We start from the raw sequence: 24,461 nt of genomic DNA, 5'->3' as shown, positions 1-24,461 counted from the left end.
CTTCTAGCAGGCGCCAGGACTCCAGTGGTGCTGAGCGGACTACACAGACAGGTAATTGAGGAAATTGGTTTAATGACTGAAATGCAACGCATTTCTTGGCACAATGGTTGATTCATCAGGCATCAGAATTAGTCGCCGATGAGAGCAAGCAGACATTGCTATCACCCATTCGGATTCCACCCCTGTCATCCGGGGCATGAAGAAAACTCTCTGCTCTGTGCCAGATGACCACTAGTGAACACAGTCGTCATGTCTCCCTATTGAGCCTGGGTGATGGCCCTTAGATCGTGGAGGGTCCCAGCGGCCGGACCCCCTGCGATCAATAATCTTATCCCCTATCCTTTGGATAGGGGATAAGATGTCTAGGGACGTAGTACCCCCTTAAGTCTTCTCTGTCATATGTATTTTGAGAAGATCTGAAAGTGTATAGAAAATACAATCTGTGTAAATTTGAAGCTCAATTTTTCAAACAGGAGTTATGGGGTGTGTTAAAAATAGAAAACAAAGCATGCTCTAATAGATAAGTGGTCAAAACAATGGAAACCGCAGTTCAATGTTTCCAAATGTAAATTAATTCACTTTGGGGTGAAGGCATCTTCTAATCCTTAAAGGAATCTAAGTTTGCATCGGCAGTCCAGTGTTAGTGAAGACTTCAGAAGAGAAGGATTTGGGGGCAGTGATTTCTGAGAGCCTCAAGATGTGTCAAGAGTGTGTCCAGGCTGGAATACTTAGGCCCCTTCCACACTACCCATGTCACACAGTAGTGTGACGGCCGTCAGGGCCGCCGGGGAGAATAGAGGGAGAAAAAATACTGCTTGTGCCGTCTTTATCTCCCGCTGAAAAACAGTGGTGCCTGACGGACCCAATTGACTAAAATGGGGTCCATCTGGACCTGTTGTTGCCCATTGCACCCTGTCAAAATGATGGCCATCAAATAAAAAATAAGAAAGAGTTTGGCGGCCGTTCTTGACGGCGTGCAATGGAAGTGTGAATGTAGCCTTAGATGTATTGCTAGAGGGATAAACAGAAGGAAGATGGATGAAGTCCCACTAGTGCTGAAAACCTCACCTGCAAAAAGATATTGAGAAATTGATAACATAGATTGGGTCCAAAGACTGTCTACAAAAATGGTGAAAGGTGTAAGAAGAACCTGTGGACAGCCCCCCATTTTTATTCAATATTGTCTTATGCCTTAACACCGACAGTGCTTACTCTTTCTTTTTACATGCCCTCCGCCTCCTCCTGAGATGTTAGGGGTTTAATAAAAGGCCTAGTCAGATTTTATTCTTAAACCTACAAATGCTTTTTTATTTTTTTTTATTAATCCCAGCAACTCTGGGTAGGGAAACTGGCAAGATTACTTTCTTAAAGAAGTAGGCAGGGTGAGAGTGCTGTGTTGAAGTTGATGAAGAGCTGAGTTAAAGCATTGCATTCTGGGAATTATAGAACTGAACAACTGCTGAACCAGGGAGAAGAGAACTAACTCCACCCCCCCCCCCCAAGCAAATACAATGATCCCTCAACTTACAATGTCCTCAACATACCATAGTTTCAACATATAATGTTTTTTTCTGGACCATTGTAACTTGAAACCTGACTCAACATGCAATGCTACAGACAGTCCAGATCTGTGAATCATGTCACAACTGGAGGTACTGACCAATCAGAATGTGCATTTTACTGGTAAATCACCTATATTACTTAAGTGTATGCACTGACTGGCTGTCTGGTAGCGCCCCCTACAGTACAGGGAGGTACTACAAGTTCTGTACTACTCCTTACCTGTGCCAGGGTTAGCTGCTCCTTTGGACACCAAGTAAGGGCGGCTCCATTTAGGACATTGTGTGTACTGTATAGGACCCTGAAGAAGCTCCTGTCCCCTACATAAACTATTGTTTCCCAACCCGGGTGCCTCCAGCTGTTGCAAAGCTACAACTCCCAGCATGCCCGGACAGCCGTTGGCTGTCCGGGCATGCTGGGAGTTGTAGTTTTGCAACAGCTGGAGGCACCCGGGTTGGGAAACACTGACATAGACAGTGATATAAAGCTCCCAGAAGCTCTTTCTTACTTTTATATGTAAGAACTTGCTTTATTTCTATTACTTATCTACTTATTTTTCTTTAATCCTCACATTTTCCTATTTTTGATGACATTTTGGTAGTTTCAGAACCAATTACCAGGTTTCCATAGAGTTATGGTCTCAACATACAATGGTTTCAACATACAATGGTCGTCCTGGAACTGGTTAATAGTGTAACTTGATTAACTGGGGCAGACAAAAAGCAATGTTATATGCTACTGCATTTGTTTTTTTTTCACCTGTCATCTGAGTACCCCTTTAAAACCTTTTTTCTTTTAAATCAATTGGTGCCAGAAAGTTAAATAGATTTGTAAATTACTTCTATTAAAAAATCTTAATCCTTCCTGTACTTATTAGCTGCTGAATACTACAGAGGAAATTCTTTTCTTTTTGGAATTCTCTCTGATGACACCACGAGCACAGCTGACGTCATTATGATGATAACAATAATAATATTAACTCTTTATTTATTGTTGTCCTTAGTGGGATTTGAACCCAAGGCCCCAGGACTGCAAGGCAGCAGTGCTGACCACTGAGCCACCATGCTGCCCTTAGGATACATCTGCTATGCACGGTTGCTAAAATGGACAGAGATGTCAGCAGAGAGCACTGTGCTCGTGATGTCATCAGTGTTCCAAAAAGAAAGGAGTTTCCTCTGTAGCATTCAGCAGCTAATAAGTACTGGAAGGATGAAAACATTTTAATAGAAGTAATTTACAAATATGTTTAACTTTCTGGCAGCAGTTGATTTAAAAGAAAAAAGGTTTTCACTGGAGTACCCCTTTAACCCCTTAAGGACTCAGCCCATTTTGGCCTTAAGGACTCAGACAATTTAATTTTTACGTTTTCATTTTTTCCTCCTCGCCTTCTAAAAATCATAACTCTCTTATATTTTCATCCACAGACTAGTATGAGGGCTTGTTTTTTGCGCGACCAGTTGTCCTTTGTAATGACATAACTCATTATATCATAAAATGTATGGCGCAACCAAAAAACACTATTTTTGTGGGGAAATTAAAACGAAAAACGCAATTTTGCTAATTTTGGAAGGTTTTGTTTTCACGCCGTACAATTTATGGTAACAATGACGTGTGTTCTTTATTCTGAGGGTCAATACGATTAAAATGATACCCATTATTATATACTTTTATATTATTGTTGCGCTTAAAAAAAATCACAAACTTTTTAACCAAATTAGTACGTTTATAATCCCTTTATTTTGATGACCTCTAACTTTTTTATTTTTCCGTATAAGTGGCGGTATGGGGGCTCATTTTTTGCGCCATGATCTGTACTTTTTTTTGATACCACATTTGCATATAAAAAACTTTTAATACATTTTTAATAATTTTTTTTTATATAAAATGTATTAAAAAAGTAGGAATTTTGGACTTTTTTTTATTTTTTTTCGTTCACGCCGTTCACCGTACGGGATCATTAACATTTTATTTTAATAGTTCGGACATTTACGCACGCGGCGATACCAAATATGTCTATAAAAAATGTTTTTTACGCTTTTTGGGGGTAAAATAGGAAAAAACGGACGTTTTACTTTTTTATTGGGGGAGGGGATTTTTCACTTTTTTTTTTTACTTTTACTTTTACATTTTTTTACATTTTTTTTTACACTTGAATAGTCCCCATAGGGGACTATTCATAGCAATACCATGATTGCTAATACTGATCTGTTCTATGTATAGGACATAGAACAGATCAGTATTATCGGTCATCTCCTGCTCTGGTCTGCTCGATCACAGACCAGAGCAGGAGATGCCGGGAGCCGCACGGAGGAAGGTGAGGGGACCTCCGTGCGGCGTTATGAATGATCGGATCCCCGCAGCAGTGCTGCGGGCGATCCGATCGTTCATTTAAATCGCGAACCGCCGCAGATGCCGGGATCTGTATTGATCCCGGCACCTGAGGGGTTAATGGCGGACGCCCGCGAGATTGCGGGCGTCGGCCATTGCCGGCGGGTCCCTGGCTGCGATTAGCAGCTGTTACGCCGAGCGCTCCGGGTCCCCGTTCCTCCCCGGAGCGCTCGCCTCATCCTCGTTGTTGCAGCGCCCCGGTCAGATCCACTGACCGGGTGCGCTGCGGTCCCGCCTCCAGCCGGGATGCGATTCGCGATGCGGGTGGCGCCCGCTCGCGATGCGCACCCCGGCTCCCGTACCTGACTCGCTCTCCGTCGGTCCTGTCCCGGCGCGCGCGGCCCCGCTCCCTAGGGCGCGCGCGCGCCGGGTCTCTGCGATTTAAAGGGCCAGTGCACCAATGATGGTGCCTGGCCCAATCTTCCCAATTACCTTGATTAGTTTCCACCTGTGCACTCCCTACTTATACCTCACTTCCCTTGCACTCCCTCGCCGGATCTTGTTGCACTTGTGCCTAGTGAAAGCGTTCCCTTGTTTGTTCCTAGCCCGTGTTCCAGACCTCCTGCCGTTGCCCCTGACTACGATCCTTGCTGCCTGCCCCGACCTTCTGCTACGTCCGACCTTGCTTCTGTCTACTCCCTTGTACCACGCCTATCTTCAGCAGTCAGAGAGGTTGAGCCGTTGCTAGTGGATACGACCTGGTCACTACCGCCGCAGCAAGACCATCCCGCTTTGCGGCGGGCTCTGGTGAAAACCAGTAGTGACTTAGAACCGGTCCACTAGCACGGTCCACGCCAATCCCTCTCTGGCACAGAGGATCCACTACCTGCCAGCCGGCATCGTGACAGCAGCCAGGATCAGCCGCGCATGACACGGGCATCGCTCCGATGCCCGTGGTTATGCTTAGGACGTAAATGTACGTCCTGGTGCGTTAAGTACCACCTCACCAGGACGTACATTTACGTCCTGCGTCCTTAAGGGGTTAAGGTGGTCATAAACATTCAATAGCCGTTGACCACATTTTTATGTTTAGAACTAGTGTTGCTCGCGAATATTCGCAATGCAAATTTTATTCACGAATATCGCATATTCGCGAATATTCACGAATATAGCACTATATATTCGTAATTATGCTAATGCTAATTTTTTATATGCAAATTTTCGCATATGCAAATTTTCGCATACACGAATATTCGCATATGTGCAAATAAAACGCGAATATTACGAATATGTGAATTTAGCGAATATATGATGAATATTCGTCCATATATTCGCGAAATATCGCGAATTCGAATGTGGCCTATGCCGCTCAACACTATTTAGAACAATAGGGTTGGGTAGTTGAAATGCAACATGCCTGGCCGCACTCATCCGGATTGGCTTTTGTGTACAGTGTATGGGCAACTTTAGACGGACAAATGTTCTTTCACATTTATTGAAGGATATCAGGCTGATAAACCTAGTGTATCAGAAGACTGTCTAGTCTAAGTTTACACTAACTATTTGTTGGTTTACTCTGAACCAGAATCGTGTGGCAAATTTTTTAGTGCATTTAGGCCACGCACTATATGACCCAACAGAAAAGTGTTTAAAACAGTTTTATTGCTGAGACCTTTATTCTGGTGCATTTGTAATTAGAAATCTCAGCTATTGCGTATGTGCTTTCCGAAATTATAAAAAATGTATTTCATAAAGAAACCCTGTAAAACTTTTCTAGTCAAATATGGTGCTTTATGGATTTTACACAAGAATTAGGAATCAGATTTAATATCTTCTTTCATGTGTCTTAAAGGGGTACTCTGCCCCTAGACATCTTATCCCCTATTGAAAGGATAGGGGATAAGATGTGAGATCGCAGGGGTCCCGCCGCTGGGGACCCCCGGGATCTTGGCTGCAGGACCCACCTGCTGTGGCTTCCAGCAGCGCTGGAGGCTCTCATCTAATACCTCACGACCACGGTGATGTGAGATCGTGACATCACGACTCTGCCCCCGTGTAATGTCACGCCCCACCCCGCCCCCTCAATGCAAGTCTAAGGGAGGTGGTGTGACGTCACACAGGGGCGGAGTCGTGACGTCACGATCTCACGTCCCCGTGGTCGGGAGCCGAAGCCTCCAACGTTTCCGGAAGCCGCAACAGGTGGGTCCTGCAGCCGAGATCCCGGGGGTCCCCAGCGGTGGGACCCCCGCGATCTGACATCTTATCCCCTATCCTTTGGATAGGGAATAAGATGTCTATGGGCGGAGTACCCCTTTAAAGATTTGTTCGTTCCTTATAAACCACTTTAATTAGTTCACCTGGACTGTTGTGCTATGACCGGCAGTGGTGGTGGTGTGTAGTGTATGGTTATTTTCTATTTTGTTGCCCTCCCATCCAGTTTCTTCTACTGATAATACTGTCACTAAAGAGTTATTGCAATACCCAGGAAAAACACACTACAGCCTAAACTTATTGACAAAATCTTAATTTATATGTTGTTATATGCAAGCAGCAGGTTTGCACTGAATATTCTCATGTGATGCATAGAAGAATTGAGATGCGTTTAGCAGCAGAGTGGTTAATGGCATTATTTTGCACATTACATTTTACACATTTAAAGGAGTTATCCAAGCATGTAAATGAGCACTGTCAAATACAAACCTTTTTATATGTTGTACATTTTGGCAAAACATTAACCTTTCTAATATACTTCATAAGAAAATTTTATTTCCTTTTTATAGAAATCATGGCTTATAAAATCATGGATTTGTTCAAGTTGAAGCATAGGCATGGACAAAGTCCAGTAAGTGAAGGTGAGCTAGCACTCCTCTGTGCTCTCTCCTGTCTGATAACATTCCTCTGTGCTCTCTCCTGTCTGATAGAACTCCTCTGTGCTCTCTCCTGTCTGATAGGACTCCTCTGTGCTCTCTCCTGTCTGATAGGACTCCTCTGTGCTCTCTCCTGTCTGATAGCACTCCTCTGTGCTCTCTCTCCTGTCTGATAGTACTCCTCTGTGCTCTCTCCTGTCTGATAGCACTCCTCTGTGCTCTCTCCTGTCTGATAGCACTCCTCTGTGCTCTCTCCTGTCTGATAGCACTCCTCTGTGCTCTCTACTGTCTGATCGTACTCCTCTGTGCTCTCTCCTGTCTGATAGCACTTCTCTGTGCTCTCTTCTGTCTGATAGGACTCCTCCTTGCTCTCTTCTGTCTGTCAGTACTCCTCTGTGCTCTCTCCTGTCTGATAGCACCCCTCTGTTCTCTCTCCTGTCTGATAGCATTCCTCTGTGCTCTCTGGTGTCTGATAGCACTCCTCTGTGCTCTCTCCTGTCTGATAGCACTCCTCTGTGCTCTCTCCTGTCTGATTGCACTCCTCTGTGCTCTTTCCTGTCTGATAGTACTCCTCTGTGCTCTCTCCTGTCTGATAGCATTCCTCTGTGCTCTCTGGTATCTGATTGCACTCCTCTGTGCTCTCTCCTGTCTGATAGCACTCCTCTGTACTCTCTCCTGTTAGACAGTACTCCTCCTTGCTCTCTTCTGTCTGTCAGTACTCCTCTGTGCTATCTCCTGTCTGATAACACTCCTCTGTGCTCTCACCTGTCTGATAGCACTCATCTGTGCTCCCCTGTCTGATAAGACTTCTCTGTGCTCTCTCGGGTCTGATAGGACTCCTCTGTGCTCTCTCCTGTCTGATAGGACTCCTCTGTGCTCTCTCCTGTCTGATAGCACTCCTCTGTGCTCTCCGGTCTCTGATAGCACTCCTCTGTGCTCTCCGGTCTCTGATAGCACTCCTCTGTGCTCTCTCCTGTCTGATAGCACTCCTCTGTGCTCTCTCTTTCAGATTGCACTCCTCTGTGCTCTCTCCTGTCTGATATCACTCCTCTGTACTCTCTCCTGTCTGATAGTACTCCTCTGTGCTCTCTCCTGTCTGATAGCACTCCTCTGCACTCTTTACTGTCTGACAGTACTCCTCCTTGCTCTCTTCTGTCTGTCAGTACTCCTCTGTGCTCTCTCCTGTCTGATAAGGCTCCTCTGTGCTCTCTCCTGTCTGACAGCATTCCTCTGTGCTCTCTCCTGTCTGATAGCACTCCTCTGTGCTCTCTCCTGTCTGATTGCACTCCTCTGTGCTCTCTCCTGTCTGATTGCACTCCTCTGTGCTCTCTCCTGTCTGATAGTACTCCTCTGTGCTCTCTCCTGTCTGATAGCATTCCTCTGTGCTCTCTCCTGTCTGATTGCACTCCTCTGTGCTCTCTTCTGTCTGTCAGTACTCCTCTGTGCTCTCTCCTGTCTGATTGCACTCCTCTGTGCTCTCTCCTGTCTGATAGTACTCCTCTGTGCTCTCTCCTGTCTGATAGCATTCCTCTGTGCTCTCTCCTGTCTGATTGCACTCCTCTGTACTCTCTCCTGTCTGATAGGACTCCTCTGTACTCTCTCCTGTCTGATAGCACTCATCTATGCCCTCTCCTGCCCTATCAGACAGCACAGAGGAGTGCTATCAGACAGGAGAGAGCACAGAGGAGTACTATCAGACAGGAGAGAGCACAGAGGAGTCCTATCAGACAGGAGAGAGCACAGAGGAGTCCTATCAGACAGGAGAGCGCACAGAGGAGTGGTGGCCCACCCTCACTTACTGGACTTTGTCCATGCCTGTGCTTTAGCTTGGACAAAACCATGATTTCTATAAAAAGGAAATAACATTTTCTTATGAAGCATATTAGAAAGGTTAATGTTTTGCCAAGATGTACAAAATATAAAAAGTTTTTGAATCTGACAGTGCTTATTTAACATTGATGGCCTAACCACAGACACTGCTGGACAGCTGATCGGCAGGAGTATCGGCACCCTGCTGATCAGACATTTATGGGCTATCCTGTGGTAAGGTCATCAATGTTATATGCCCGAACACCTTTAACTCCATTACAAAGAACAGAGACAGAAAAGAGAAATACATTGCAGATCCTTGTTCACTTATATGTCTGCTGGGATGCAGGGTACAGTTTTGGGTTTCTTCCTTCTTTCTCCTCTATCCTTTCCTTCCTTCCTGTTTTTCCTTCTAGGCTTTTTAAGGCAAGGTTTTGATTCTTGTGGAAGTGATGTTGTCGTATCTTTGAATGCTTCCAGCTTGATGGTAGGGGCAATGGTTGTAGTTCTAGAATCTACATTCCTCATAGGTTCATCATTAAGAATATCATTAAATGGATCCTGTCTGTGTCCTATATCCAGTATGGAGTCCAGTGGGGTGATGGTCACTGATCCCCTCTCGTTTTTGATAATTTCTTCACGCCAGATGTCTTTCGAGGAAGATTTGTTGTTTACTTTATTGAGACCATTCTTTCTTTTACCTTTAAGACCTTTTCCTTTTTTGTGCTTCCTCTGTTTCTGCTTTGTTTTGTCTTTCTTCTTTGTAGTTTTCTCTGTTGTGGTCTGATCCGGAGAAGTGGTTGGACTGATCGTCATCATGATCTTTAGGAGATCCTCAGTGGCTTGCATGACTTGTCCGAGAGTTGGTTGTCCTGGTGGTAGCTCTAAAGATGGCAGATGACCAGAATCTTCCTCTTTTGGCTTTAAAGGATCATTTATAGTATTTCCTCCATAATCATAGAGTCCAGACTCTCTGGGGACAGCAACTGTTTCATTTCTGTATTTTTTACACCTGAAAGGAAAGCAGTGCAAATATTAAAGCCAAGAGCTACTGTGATATGAATTAAAGTGTATTCCGGCTTTATACATGATGTATGATCGCAGGGGTTCTGCCGCTGGGGACCCCTGCGATCTCGGTGCAGCCCCCGGCATTCTGTGCTGGGTGCTGCCTCCGTGATGGGAACTTGTCGTTATGGCCACAGCCCCTAGTGATATCACACCACGCCCCTCCATTCATGCCTATGGGAGGAGGCATGACGTCATTTCACCGTCTTGGAGGCAGCACCCGGCACAGAATGCCGGGGGCTGCACCGAGATTGCTGGGGTCCCCAGCGGCGGGACCCCTGCGATCATACATCTTATACTCTATTCTTTGCATAGGGGATAAGATGTATAAAGCCTTTAACATACTTTTAGAGAAACTATGTACAGTGGGGCAAAAAAATATTTAGTCAGCCTCCAATTGTGCAAGTTCTCCCACTTTAAAAGATGAGAGAGGCCTATAATTTTCATCTTAGGTATACCTCAAATATGAGAGACAGAATGAGAAAAAAATATCCATAAAATCACATTGTTTCATTTTTAAAGAATTTATTTGAAAATTATGGTGGAAAATAAGTATTTGGTCACCTACAAACAAGCAAGATTTCTGTCTCTCACAGACCTCCAACTTTTTCTATAAGAGTCTCCTCTGTCCTCCACTCATTACCTGTATTAATGGCACTTTTTGGAACTTGTTATCAGTATAAAAGACACCTGTCCACAACCTCAAACAGCCACACTCCAAACTCCACTATGGCCAAGACCAAAGAGCTGTCGAAGGACACCAGAAAGAAAATTGTAGTCCTGCACCAGGCTGGGAAGACTGAATCCGCAATAGACAAGCAGCTTGGTGTGAAGATATCAACTGTGGGAGCAATTATTAGAAAATGGAAGGCATACAAGACCACTGATGATCTCCCTCGATCTGGGGCTTCATGCAAGATCTCACCCTGTGGTGTCAAAATGATCACAAGAACGGTGAGCAAAAATCCCATAACCACACGGGGGGGACCCAGTGAATGACCTACAGAGAGCTGGGACCAAAGTAACAAAGGCTACCATCAGTAACACACTACGCCACCAGGGACTCATATCATGCAGTGGCAGTTGTGTCCCCCTGCTTAAGCCAGTACATGTCCGGGCCCATCTGAAGTTTGCTAGAGAGCATTTGGATGATCCAGAAGAGTATTGGGAGAATGTCACATGGTCAGATGAAACCAAAGTAGAATTTTTTGGTAAAAACTCAACTCGTCGTGTTTGGAGGAGAAAGAATACTTCCTACTGTGAAGCATGGGGGTGGAAACATCATGCTTTAGGGCTGTTTTTCTGCTAAGGGACCAAGACGACTCATCCGTGTAAAGGAAAGAATGAATGGGGCCATGTATTGTGAGATTTTGAGTGAAAACCTCCTTCCATCAGCAAGGGCATTGAAGATGAAACGTGGATAGGTCTTTCAGCATGACAATGATCCCAAACACACCGCCCGGGCAACGAAGGAGTGGCTTCGTAAGAACAATTTCAAGGTCCTGGAGTGTCCTAGCCAGTTTCCAGATCTCAACTCCATAGGAAATCTTTGGGGGGGAGTTGAAAGTCTGTGTTTCCCAGCGACAGCCCGAAACATCACTGCTCTACAGGAGATCTGCATTGAAGAATGGGCCAAAGTAAAGTGAAGACTTACAGAAAACGTTTTACCTCTGTCATGGCCAACAAAGGGTATATAACAAAGTATTGAAATTAACTTTTGTTATTGACCAAATATTTATTTTCCACCATAATTTGCAAATAAATTATTTAAAAATCAGACTGTGACTTTATGGATTTTTTTTCTCATTATGTCTCTCATAGTTGAGGTATACCTATGATGAGAATTACAGGCCTCTCTCATCTTTTTAAGTGGGAGAACTTGCACAATTGGTGGCTGACTAAATACTTTTTCGCCCCACTGTATATCTGTCTTAAACTCCCCTGCAGTGCCATTAGAGGGTGCCACACAGTTCTCATTAAAAGGTGGACCATCTTAGTAATGTGTGGACTGATCCTTTTTGCAGTAGCTTTCCTCTTCATCTAATAGAAGATATAGGAAATAAATGACTGTAAATTAGTGCTACTGTCTCAAGATTTCATTCTGGAGACTAGTGTTGCTTGCGAATATTCGCAATGCGAATTTTATTCGCGAATATCGCATATTCGCGAATTCGCAAATATTTGCGAATATAGCACTATATATTCGTAATTACGAATATTAGTTTTTTTTTTCACAGTACACATCACAGTGATCATCCCTCTCTGCTTCCAGCTTGTGTGGTGTAAAGAAGGCTCTAATACTACTGTGTGAGACTGGCGTGCGAATTTTCGCACATGCGAAAATTTGCATATGCTAATTTTCGCATATGCGAATTGTCGCTTATGTTAATTTTCGCATATGTTAATGCGAAAATAAAACGAGAATATTACGAATATGCGAATATCCGCGAATATATGACGAATATTCGTTCATATATTCGCGAATATTCGCGAATTCGAATATGGCCTATGCCGCTCAACACTACTGGAGACTAAGTTGCATTGCATTTTGCTATTTGGCTACACGCTCATCTATGAATACTGGCACTGGCTAACAATCAAGTGTGTTTGACAATGCCCGTCTTACTTACCAACCATACCAGTGCCTCTCCACACATTGCTCCTCATACGCAAACTCAAAGCATTTCACCTGGATGACATTAAAGAAAGCCTGTCCCACAACCCGGGAAGCTGTATTGTTCACCTTTCGAAGGCAATCTTTAAATCTAAGGAACAGAAATAACAAATTATGTTAGCAAAATTAAAGAAAGAAGATTGTTACATGTATAATTTTTTTGTATTTTTTTTACATCCCAATATTTTAAAATTTTGAGTAAAAAAAATGTATAAATAAAACTTAACCAAAGTTATGCCTGGACAAATCAAAACATTTTTCTAAGGCCATATTCACAGGGCAGAAAATGTGGGAAATGTCCGCCTGGAAATGCAAGTGGACATTCTGGACTTGTGCTTGTTTCGCCGACACTAGGACTGCGGAGTGGAATCAGCAAAAACAATGAACCTGTCCATTATTTCTGTGGACATCGAGATCAATGGTATTCTGCAGAATTTGACTCGGAAATTGTGTAAATAAGGCCTAACGAAATCTTGATACTTTTCTTAAGTAACAATCCAATCACAGCTGAGCATCCAGTTGTCTAACTTTAGGATGAACCAGTCACCAGCCACAACTGCTTTACATCAGGCCCATAATATTCGTGAACTACAAAGAATTCAGAAAGTTGTCGACACTTTCACTTTCTCACATTTGGTATGTTGCAGCCGTGTGCCAAAAGTAAAGATAAAACAAACTTCCCCCATCACCCTGTACTCAGTACCTCATATTGACAAAGTGAAAAAAGAATGTTAGAAATATTGGCTAATTTATTGAAAAGGAAAAAAGAAAATATTGCATTAATATATAATTATTCAGACCCTTAAAGGGGTACTCCAGTGGATTTTTTTTTTAAATCAACTGGTGCCAGAAAGTTAAACAGATTTGTAAATTACTTCTATTTAAAAATATTAACCCTTCCAGTACTTATCAGCTGCTGTATGCTCCACAGGAAGTTCTTTTCTGTTTAAATTTATTTTCTGTCTGACCACAGTGCTCTCTGCTGACACCTCTGTCCATGTCAGGAACTGTCCAGAGCAGGAGAGGTTTGGTATGGGGATTTGCTCCTGCTATGCTCAGTTCCTGATACAGACAGAGGTGTCAGCCGAGAGCACTGTGGTCAGACAGAAAAGAAATTCCCCTGGAGCATACAGCAGCTGATAAGTACTGGAAGGGTTAAGATTTAAATGGAAGTAATTTACAAATCTGTTTAACTTTCTGGCACCAGCTGATATGAAAAAAAAAAATGTTTTCCACCGGAGTACCCCTTTAACTCCTTTGTCAGTGATTACAGCCTCCAGTTTTCTTGGGTATGATGCCACAAGGTTTGTACACCTGGATTTGGGGACTTTCTGCCATTTTTCTCTAAAGATCCTTTCAATCCCTGTCAGGTTGGATGGGGGCCGTCAGTAAAGGCTAATTTTAGGTCTCTTTAGAGATGTTCCATTGGGTTCAAGTCAGGGCTCTGGCTGGGCCACTCAAGGACATTTACAGAGTTGTTTGTCCCTAAGAAATTCCTTTGTCTTGTCTACGTGCTTAGGGTCACTGGGGGAGAGTTCTTAAAACCTGAGCAGATAAAAAAATAAAAAGTGAAGCAATTACCCATAGGAACCAATAGATGTCTATTTTATTTTTTTAGAGACTTTTTTTTTGTGTGTGTGAAGAAAACAAACAATTTGGTTACTATAGGCAACTGCACTACTCTTCAAGAGCAAGAGCATTCTGGATCAGGTTTCTATTAAGAATATCTTTAGGTCCTTTATGTGCTTTATTTTTTTATTTTTTAAAGAAACTCCAGGAGAGGCTTCTTCCTGGTCACTTTGCCATAAAGCCCAGATTAGTGGAGTACTGCGGTGATGGTTGACTTTTCTACTATCTGCACATAGGATTTTTGGAATTACGTCACAATGATCATTGGGGTCTTGGTCACCGGGACACCGATTGCTCCCGATCCCAGTTGTTACAATTGATGGGACATAGCAAATGAATGAAGGACTGGCTGTGCTGGGGACCCAGTGGCTGGACTTTCACTGACCAGCTTGTTATTCCTTATCCTATGCACAAGGGATAACATTTTGTGATCGGAATACTTCTGTTAATAATAACGTATAGAAAGATTAATTTCACTCACCTGTTATGTCTTGCAGAATTTCTTTATTTGAAGGATATTCAGGACAGAAAGATTGTCCTGAATATGCTTCAAATAAAGAAATTCTGCAAGACATAACAGGTGAATGCAACTGATCTTTCTATACGTTATTATTGATTATGCTACTTGTCTACACACAGTTAGCACCCCCGTGTGAAATCAGGACTGCTGCTGTCTCTTTATTTAGTTGAAAAAGTGGATACTTTGCCCTGCCATATCTGCTGACCAAACCTTTTGTTCTCAGGAGAAAGAAGCTACTGCCAGAGGTGTTGGGCAGTGGCTTTCGTGCTTATTTTCTGTGGTGAGGGTGTGATGAGGGCAGATGGAATTACCCTAGGGGCAGATGGCATTAACCCCTTGTGTTCATGACGCCAGGGCATGGTTTATCCTCTACACCACCCAAAGGAATACCCCTGGATCCCTGGCTAGGGCATATAATGGGATATAATGACTCCGACACCAAGTTACGGAACAACAGCAGCTTTACTGATTCAGACAGACTTGACCTGTGGGGCAATGGACTTGAGAATACGTGGCTGCTTGACTGACTTTAGGCCTCCTCTGGACTCCAGACACACTGACAGGACTTGACCTTACTGCAACTCAGCTAAGCCGAAAGAGCATAACAGCTCCAAGAGAGTAAGCTAGCTCCACTAAGGGCTTATATGGGGGAGACTAGGAGGGGTCCCATAGGTCACCCTTAGGTCACATGGTCACTGGTACCTCACTGGGTTACAATCACATGACAACAGGTCTTAAAGCTATAACACATTTTATGTACATTACATGGTATAACATAGGCATTTAAGGGAGTCGGTAGAACACAAGTGCGGGGGGCCAGGGGTCACTGTATGGAGTCTGCTGGACAGGGCAGCTAGGGTACAGGGGTGCAACTCCTATACTGGGCCACCACATTTCATTCAGTACTTTTGACCAAGCATGCATGTGTATGGGGGGAGGGGGGTTAAAAGCTCCAGTATATTATAAATGATAATAGTCGACTGACCTAAACTGTGGGCTGACTGGACAGCTCAATATACTTGGCCAACTCGACAGCTCCATATACTAGGCTTTTTTTTTCATTTTTTATTGTTTCCTTGTCTCTTTTTTTCCCCATTGTATTGCCTTAACTTGCCTTAAAATCCATTGTACTTGATCTCTCTTTTCCCAGACATCTGCAATAAAGGGGCAGTCAGGAGACCCCATCCCCCCTCCCCACCCCCTCCATAAAAAAAAAACAGATCACTAAAAAATCCTGCTAAAATGGTTGGGTTTGGCATTTTATCTAGTGTGTGACCATCTTTAGTCATTACAGAGCACAAACTCAATAAAAAGATCTGTATCTCAGCTGTGCATCTCTATAAAGCGCTCCTCCCAGAGTATACTGGGAAGAACAAAGCAAAGTGAAAGAGCCTAAACACATGAAAAACATGATACAATAGCCTGTCACTTACATGGCGTAACCATCAGACTAAACACTTACAAAATACTTATCACTTTTCATTCTTTGTCTTCAGTTTCTTCCCACCAAGGTAACCAACTGGTATACACATGCAATATACTTTATACCAGACATAATTCCTCCAGTCAAGGACATTTGTCTCCTCATCTTGTCCTTGTTTTGTGGGCCAGTGGTTAAACACTGCATTCCACCGATAACTATGAATAAAGGCCACACGACTGGAACCTTCCATAATAATGCAAAAAATGTCCTATAAAACATTATGCCTAGTATAGAGACAATGAGGGACATTTATCAATGTTTGCTTATGTATTCTTTTTTTTAATTAATTTTTTCCTTACTTTTTTTTTGCTTATGTGCAACGTATTTATCAACTGGTTTCAGCCTGTTGATAATTTTCTTTCACGTAAGCAATTTTTCCTTTTCTACTTTGGTAGTAGCTTTTTCTGCTCCATGTTTGAGCTGGAGTAAATTTAGTCAATTTTTAACGCTGTTGCGACTTTTTTTTGCGCAGTTGCGACTGTCGCAGTTAATAAATACCTAACTACCCGTAGTCCATTTTAAAATTATTACTACATAGTAAATTTTAGGAAAACTTGCTTTTCTCGCTTTCCAGTCAAAATGTCGCACAAAAATCGTGTAGTCGCAGTTGCGACAATTTTGCGACAATTATAGTAAAGAAAACCTGACTAAACCCGTTGATAAATGTCCATAAATATTACTAGACAGTACTTCCTATAGTTACAATTAGAGATGAGCGAACTTACAGTAAATTCGATTCATCACGAACTTCTCGGCTCGGCAGTTGATGTCTTTTCCTGCATAAATTAGTTCAGCTTTCAGGTGCTCCGGTGGGCTGGAAAAGGTGGATACAGTCCTAGGAGACTCTTTCCTAGGACTGTATCCACCTTTTCCAGCCCACCGGAGCACCTGAAAGCTGAACTAATTTAAAGAAGTTCGTGAGGAATCTAATTTACTGTAAGTTCGCTCACCTCTAGTTACAATGTCAATTGATTTCCAGACAATCATTGCACTTTAAAAATATTGTAACTTGAGACCAAAACTCAATAGGAAACTAGAAATCGTTTTCATATACCGCAGAAAGTGAAGATCAAAGCAAAATAAGTAGATAACTAATACAAAATACTATGCAGTGAATGGAAGCTCCAGTTATACTATTGTAAATTTGTCAAAATTTATACACAAAAAAAAAAAAAACTTCTTGAATGCCTTGCGCCACATTTATTTTGAGTTTTAAACACCTTTGTGCCTCCCATGAAAAGGGTGTGGCTCAACTGTAAAGGGGGATAGCTAAAAATTGTGGTGTAACATTTTGGAGTAAAGTAAGCTACCGTATTTTTTGTCGTATAAGACGCACCTAATTTTATGGGATAAAAATCTAGAAAATAAAGATTCTGAACCAAATACAATGTAAAGTATAGGACAGTGATCTTCAACCTGCGGACCTTCAGATGTTGCAAAACTACAACTCCCAGCATGCCCGGACAGCCGTTGGCTGTCCGGGCATGCTGGGAGTTGTAGTTTTGCAACATCTGGAGGCCCGCAGGTTGAAGACCACTGGTATAGGAGGTAGTACTCACGTGTCCTGGCCGCTCCGGACCCGTCACTGCTGCCCTGGATGTCGCCCTGTCGCCGCATCCCTGGGGTGTCCCCGTTGCTCTGGAACATCTCTGCTGCCTGGTATCCTCGCTCTCTGTCGCCGCCATGACGTCGCTACGCACGCCGCTCCTATTGGATGACGGGACGGTGTGCGCAAGGACGTGATGGCGACGAAGGAGAGCGCCGGCCATGCAGGGGATCCCGGCACGGAGCAGACACTGAGGAGGCAGGTAAGGTCCCTCCTGGTGTCCTGTAAGCTGTTCGGGATGCCACGATATCACCACAGCGGTCCCGAACAGCCCGACTGAACAGCCGGGTTAGTGTTATTTTCGCTTCAGACGCGGCGGTCAGCTTTGATCGCCGCATCTGAAGGGTTAATACAGGGCATCATCGCGATCGGTGATGTCCTGTATTAGCCGCGTGTCCCGGCCATTGATGGCCGCAGGGACAATCGTGATAGGTGTGTATTCGCCTTGTAAGACGCACCAGTTTTGGGGAAGAAAAAGTGCGTCTTATACGGCGAAGAATACAGTAATAACTGTTCTAGACTACATAGAGTAAAAGAGGCCATGTCAAACTGCTTAGGTCAGTGTGATAAATATGAAGCTCTTTTTAGATTGTCTAGTCTAAGGTTACACCATCAAACTGTTAGACAGGGGCTGTCCGGGGAGCAGAAAAGCTCCTAAATGTTCTGCTCCCAAGTGCTTACTTCCGCCATCTGCAGGTCTCAGAAGTATACTTCAGAGATGAGAGAGGATGGATGACATGATCATTGCATGTAGATGAAACCACGCATGCACACAATGACCAATAGCCGCAGGACTTTGCCCGCCTTGCAACATCTTGTGCGAGTGTGGTTTTCGAGACGTGCAGAGGGCGAAAGTACAACTCCCCAGAAAACTCCTGTAATAAATTTGGAATAGTGCACTAGAAAAATAAATCAGTGCCGGATGACTGGCAATGCGGGGTGGAGGCTTGTGACATCACGGTCGCGCTGCTTGTGACATCACGGCCACACCCCCTCAATGCAAGTCTATGGGAGGGGGCGTGGCGGCCGTCAAGCCCCCTCCCATAGACTTGAATTGAGGGGCCGTGGCCGTGACGTCACGAGCCACCCGCACTGCACCCAACGCTCTAAACAAACGTCGGGTGCAGCAGGGAGATCGCGAGGGTCCCCAGCTGTGGGACCCCCATGATCAGATATCTTATCCCCTGGGAGGAGATGTCTAGGGGCGGAGTACCACTGTATATTCTGTATCCCAACTATATATACAAACCCAAATTCACCAGTGCTCTTGTTAAGTTTGCTAACCCAGTCATTTAAACCTTGCCTAAGTATACATCTAATGCATCATTACTTTGGTGAAAGCGTGAAATACAGCAGGGAACATACCTATTGTCACACTCGCAATGACTGATGGTATGCCAGAGGTAGTTCTTGTAGCCATAACTGAAAGTAAAGGGATGGATGACATGTTCACAGTGATCGTGAGTCCTACAACACGAGTCCGTCTCTTTATGCTCTCCTATATGATAATGAGATAAAGAGGACATTGAAAGAAGATCCTAAAACATTGGATCATCTGAATATCTTAATGGAGCATGTATGCACACTTTATTATAATTTGATAGCCTGTATTTTTTTTTAGGTTTCCCTCATATTGAAATTTTTTTTGTTTAGCACTGCTGATGTGTGCACAGAGGCATGCATACTTACCATAGATACAGATTAGAATGGTGCTATGTGGCCCAGCACGGACCTACTCCCAATGCTTCTCTTTACACCATTTGTTTTTCCCCCTAGGTGTCTTAATTCTCTGCACCCCTAGGTGTCTTAATTCTCTGTTTACTGTTGTTTGGCTCAGTACATGTCTAGTTACACCAAGATCAAACACATAAAGTGGGGACAAGACTTACGTAGTGCTATGTGCTAGTGTTGAGCGGCATAGGCCATATTCGAATTCGCGAATATTCGCGAATATATGGACGAATATTCGTCATATATTCGCGAATATTCGCATATTCATTATGTCCTAGTTTTATTTTCGCATATGCGAATATTCGTGTATGCGAAAAATTTGCGAATGCGAAAATTAACATAAGTGAATATTGGCATATGCAAAATTAACACGTGCGAAAATTAGATATGCTAATTTTCGCATATGCGAATTTTCGCACACCAGTCTCACATAGTAGTATTACAGTCTTCTTTACACCACACAAGCTGGAAGCAGAGAGGGATGATCACTGTGATGTGTACTGTGAAGAAAAAAAAAAAAAAACAAAAAAAAAACAATATTCGTAATTACGAATATATAGCGCTATATTCGCGAAATTCACGAATTCGCGAATATGCGATATTCGCGAATAATATTCGAATTGCGAATATTCGCGAGCAACACTACTATGTGCAGATAAGATACAGATTCTTGATTGTGAGACTGTAAACTGTGCCTTCCTTCCTCTTCCAGAGGACACACACAGTCCCTGAAAGGTAAATCAATGTTTCCTTCTAATCCCTGACCAGTGACCACCTCTAAAGTTCTGGGCAGCTATACCATATGTTTCTACTACTCTATATATGCAGTGTTGACTCTGGAGGTAACCCCTTCCGTTTAGCTTGTCATCATCAACAGCAGCAGCATCAGTCCAGTGCTTAATGTAGCCCCTTCCTTGCTGTGCTGCAACAGTTTCTTTTTTTTTCTGCTCACATAGCATCTTGCAAACCCTGCGCATCAGTAGCCCCTTCTTCGTCCACATGCCAGTACTGTACTGTTTCAATAATCAGTCCTGCACATAGCCAGCCTGTTCAGTCCAGTTCACCATCATTATAACATGGCATAGCAGAGGAGAAGTTCCTGTGCTGTGACTAGACAGACAAGTAAGGGAAAGGAAATCCCTGTGTGTGCACTACAGGCAAACAGCCCAGCTTTGGTTTCACCCACTGAAATTGGGAAAATGAGAAATCGCTGTCATCATGGAGTTGACACTCAGTGGCTCAATAGCAGAAGTGACAACCAAAAGTGGTCTTCTATGGGGGAGGATTTCTCAAAGCTAGGGCTACTATGCATAGAGTATGGTTGACTGAAAATCTGTCTTTTCTAAGAGGGGGTCTTTTCGGGAGGTTTGGATGAAGGCAGTGGCGTAGCTATATAGGTCGCAATCTGCCACTGCCCTATACTATACTTATATGCTGCAGCGGTAGGGCCCTGGGCGCAGCCCAACGTGTCATTGCACTATACAGTACTTATATTTCGCAGTGGTCGGGCCCTGGACGCAGCCCGCCGGCTGGGCCCGCCATTGCCAGCACTTTTTTTTTAATTACCCCTAAAACGGCAAGCGATACACGAACAGGCCAGGGGCTGATGGGAATAGACATGCGCCGCGTAGGCACGCACGTCACTCCAAGCCCCTGACGTGTCACCGGCCTCTGACTCTCGTGATAGCTATGCCCGGCAGTGGAACAGTATCAGCAGCCTCCCCGGTCCCACAGCACTGCACCACTGATCACAGCGGATCTCCGGGAAGGTGTGGAGACCAGGGATCGGGTGTGGGAGCGGTGTGATGAAAGGGGAATGAGGAGGGGGGGGGGGTGATTCCAATAATGAGGATGGGGTTCTGGGGGATGATTACAATAATAAGTATGGGGTCCGGGGGGGGGGGGGGTGATTCCAATAATGAGCATGGGGTCCGGGGGGAGGGGGGTGATTCCAATAATGAGCATGGGGTCCGGGGGGAGGGGGTTGATTCCAATAATGAGCATGGGGTTCGGGGGGAGGGGGGTGATTCCAATAATGAGCATGGGGTCCGTGGGGAGGGGGTTGATTCCAATAATGAGCATGGGGTCCGGGGGGAGGGGGGTGATTCCAATAATGAGCATGGGGTCCGGGGGAGGGGGTGATTCCAATAATGAGCATGGGGTCCGGGGGAGGGGGTGATTCCAATAATGAGCATGGGGTCCGGGGGGGGGGGGGGTGATTCCAATAATGAGGATGGGGTTCTGGGGGATGATTACAATAATAAGCATGGGGTCCGGGGGGGGGGGGGGGTGATTCCAATAATGAGCATGGGGTCCGGGGGGAGGGGGGTGATTCCAATAATGAGCATGGGGTCCGGGGGGAGGGGGTTGATTCCAATAATGAGCATGGGGTCCGGGGGGAGGGGGGTGATTCCAATAATGAGCATGGGGTCCGTGGGGAGGGGGTTGATTCCAATAATGAGCATGGGGTCCGGGGGGAGGGGGGTGATTCCAATAATGAGCATGGGGTCCGGGGGAGGGGGTGATTTCAATAATGAGCATGGGGTCCGGGGGAGGGGGTGATTCCAATAATGAGCATGGGGTCCGGGGGGGGGGGGTGATTCCAATAATGAGCGTGGGGTCCGGGGGGAAGGTGATTCCAATAATGAGCATTGGGTGGGGGGGGGGGGGGGGTTGGATTCATATAAAGAGCATGGGATCCGGGGGGGGGGGGGGGTGATTCCAATAATGAGCATGGGATCCGGGGGGGGGGGGGTGATTCCAATAATGAGCATGGGGTCCGGGGGGGTGATTCCAATAATGAGCATGGTGTCCGAGGGGGGGGGGATTCATATAATGAGCATGGGGTCCGGGGGGGGGTGATTCCAATAATGAGCATGGGGTCCGGGGGGGTGATTCCAATAATGAGCATGGTGTCCGAGGGGGGGGGGGATTCATATAATGAGCATGGGGTCCGGGGGGGGGGGGTGATTCCAATAATGAGCATGGGGTCCGGGGGGGTGATTACAATAATGAGCATGGGGTCCGGGGGGGGGGGAGGGTGATTCATATAATGAGCATGGGGTCCGCGGAGAGGGGGGTGATTCATATAATGAGCATGGGGTCTGGGGGGAGGGGGGTGATTCCAATAATGAGCATGGGGTCCGTATTATGGCAGTATTATATTCAAGGGGTACAGTGGGTGGCAGTATTATATTCAGGGTACAGTTGTTGCCAGTATTATATCCAGGGGAAACAGTGTGTGGCAGTATTATATTCAGGGAGTACTGTGTGTGTGGCAGTATTATATTCAGAGGGTACAGTGGGTGGCAGTATTATATTCAGGGGGTACAGTGTGTGGCAGTATTATATTCAGGGTGTACTGTGTGTGGCAGTATTATATTCAGGGGGTACAGTGGGTGGCAGTATTATATTCAGGGGGAACAGTGTGTGGCAGTATTATATTCAGGGGCACAGTGGTTGGCAGTATTGTATTCAGGGAGTACTGTGTGTGGCAGTATTACATTCAGAGGGTACAGTGGGTGGCAGTATTATATTCAAGGGGTACAGTGGGTGGCAGTATTATATTCAGGGGTACAGTTGTTGCCAGTATTATATCCAGGGGGAACAGTGTGTGGCAGTATTATATTCAGGGGGTACTGTGTGTGGCAGTATTATATTCAGGGGGTACAGTAGGTGGCAGTATTATATTCAGGGGGTACTGTGGGTGGCAGTATATTCGGGGGTACGGTGTGTGGCAATAATATATTTAGAGGGGACAGTGGTTGGCAGTATTATGTTCAGGGGGTACAGAATTATAATGATTATTGTCTTTATACAGAGGATGAGGATCTGCTGACAAATTAAGAAACCAATGATGTTCTGGCATCAGACTCTGCAGAGAAGATGGAGCTGGAAGACGTCCTGGTGTCTGGACCAGATGGAGAAGAAAAGAAAAGACAACAGAGAAGACGTCACTCAGGTCAGTGATATTGTGTGTTCTGTCTGACGCAATCTGTGACTCTCCAGCTGTTGTAAAACGGCAACATTCATAATGCCTGAGGCTCTCTAGACATGATGGGAGTTGTAGCTTTGCAACATCTGGAGAGCCACTTTAACCAAGGTGATTGGTGGGGGTCCCACATTATAAAAATGAGCTGCTTATTCTGGGTCTATTTTTTTGTCCCAGTCCTGCCCTGTCTGTAAGTGACTTATAACTTTGTATTCTCCTGACTGTGTCTCATCAGTGCTGTGGTCACTGATCTTGTTGTGCGGCCGAGTAAGGGGTTGTCAGGGAGTAGGGAAGCGGGTCGTCAGGGAGTAGGGGGGCCCAGGACAATTTTTTGCATCGGGGCCCTGTGGTTATAAGCTACGCCCCTTTATGAAGGTACTCAAAGGTTTCTGTAGCTGTAGGTTTATTTAAGCTGTAGAAGCTGTAGGTTTACTTAAGCATAAACTCTGTACATGATACACAGTACACAGCACACGTTCTGGCTTGTAATGGCCTTTGTCAACTGCATGCCTAACAGAACATAAATGACGCTATATATACCCATCAATAACCTAATTGTGACGTGATCACTGCATCCCAGCAACCACACATCAAAACAAAAACAAAAGCACACGTTCAATTCATGAATGAACTTAGTAAATTCTCTAGTGGGATCAGTAAAGTCTCTTCAGTTTTCCCTCTATAATAGAACAAAATGCAAGTATGGGCATCTCTATAGAATAATGCAACTATAAAAGTTGTGAGTTGTGTGGGAATGCATGCTGTGTACTGTGTATCATGTACAGAGTTTATGCTTAAAGGGGTACTCCCATGGAAAACTTTTTTTTTTTTTTAAATCAACTGGTGCCAGAAAGTTAAACAGATTTGTAAATCACTTCTAATTAAAAATCTTAATCCTTCCAGTACTTTTTAGAAGCTGTATACTAAAGATGTCATGACCACAGTGCTCTCTGCTGACCTCTGCTGTCCATTTTAGGAACTGTCCAGAGAAGAAGAAAATCCCCATAGCAAACATATGCTTCTCTAGACAGTTCCTAAAATGGACAGCAGAGGTCAGCAGAGAGCACTGTGGTCATGACATCAGAGGAAATGCATTTCTTTTTGGATTTCTCTTTAGTATACAGCCCATAAAAAGTACTGGAAGGATTAAGATTTGTTTAATAGAAGGGATTTACAAATCTGTTTAACTTTCTGGCCC

General features: G+C 44.5%; 1 protein-coding gene across 1 annotated transcript in view; it reads right to left on the bottom strand.

Moving 5' to 3' along the window:
• Positions 1-8,633: 8,633 nt before the first annotated feature.
• The window catches only part of PROCA1 (protein interacting with cyclin A1), a 41,541-nt gene continuing 25,713 nt past the window's right edge, over positions 8,634-24,461 (bottom strand). Inside the window, exons 5-7 of the mRNA XM_056560192.1 lie at positions 18,907-19,039; positions 12,260-12,394; positions 8,634-9,576 (exon numbers count right to left, since the gene is read on the bottom strand). Coding sequence (XP_056416167.1) covers positions 8,892-9,576; positions 12,260-12,394; positions 18,907-19,039 — 953 coding nt within the window. The 3' untranslated portion in view covers positions 8,634-8,891. The remainder of the gene's footprint in view (positions 9,577-12,259; positions 12,395-18,906; positions 19,040-24,461) is intronic.

Source organism: Hyla sarda, chromosome 2, assembly GCF_029499605.1.
Source record: "Hyla sarda isolate aHylSar1 chromosome 2, aHylSar1.hap1, whole genome shotgun sequence".
NCBI classification, from domain to species: Eukaryota; Metazoa; Chordata; class Amphibia; order Anura; family Hylidae; genus Hyla; species Hyla sarda.
This window is presented reverse-complemented; position numbering and strand designations above follow the sequence as displayed.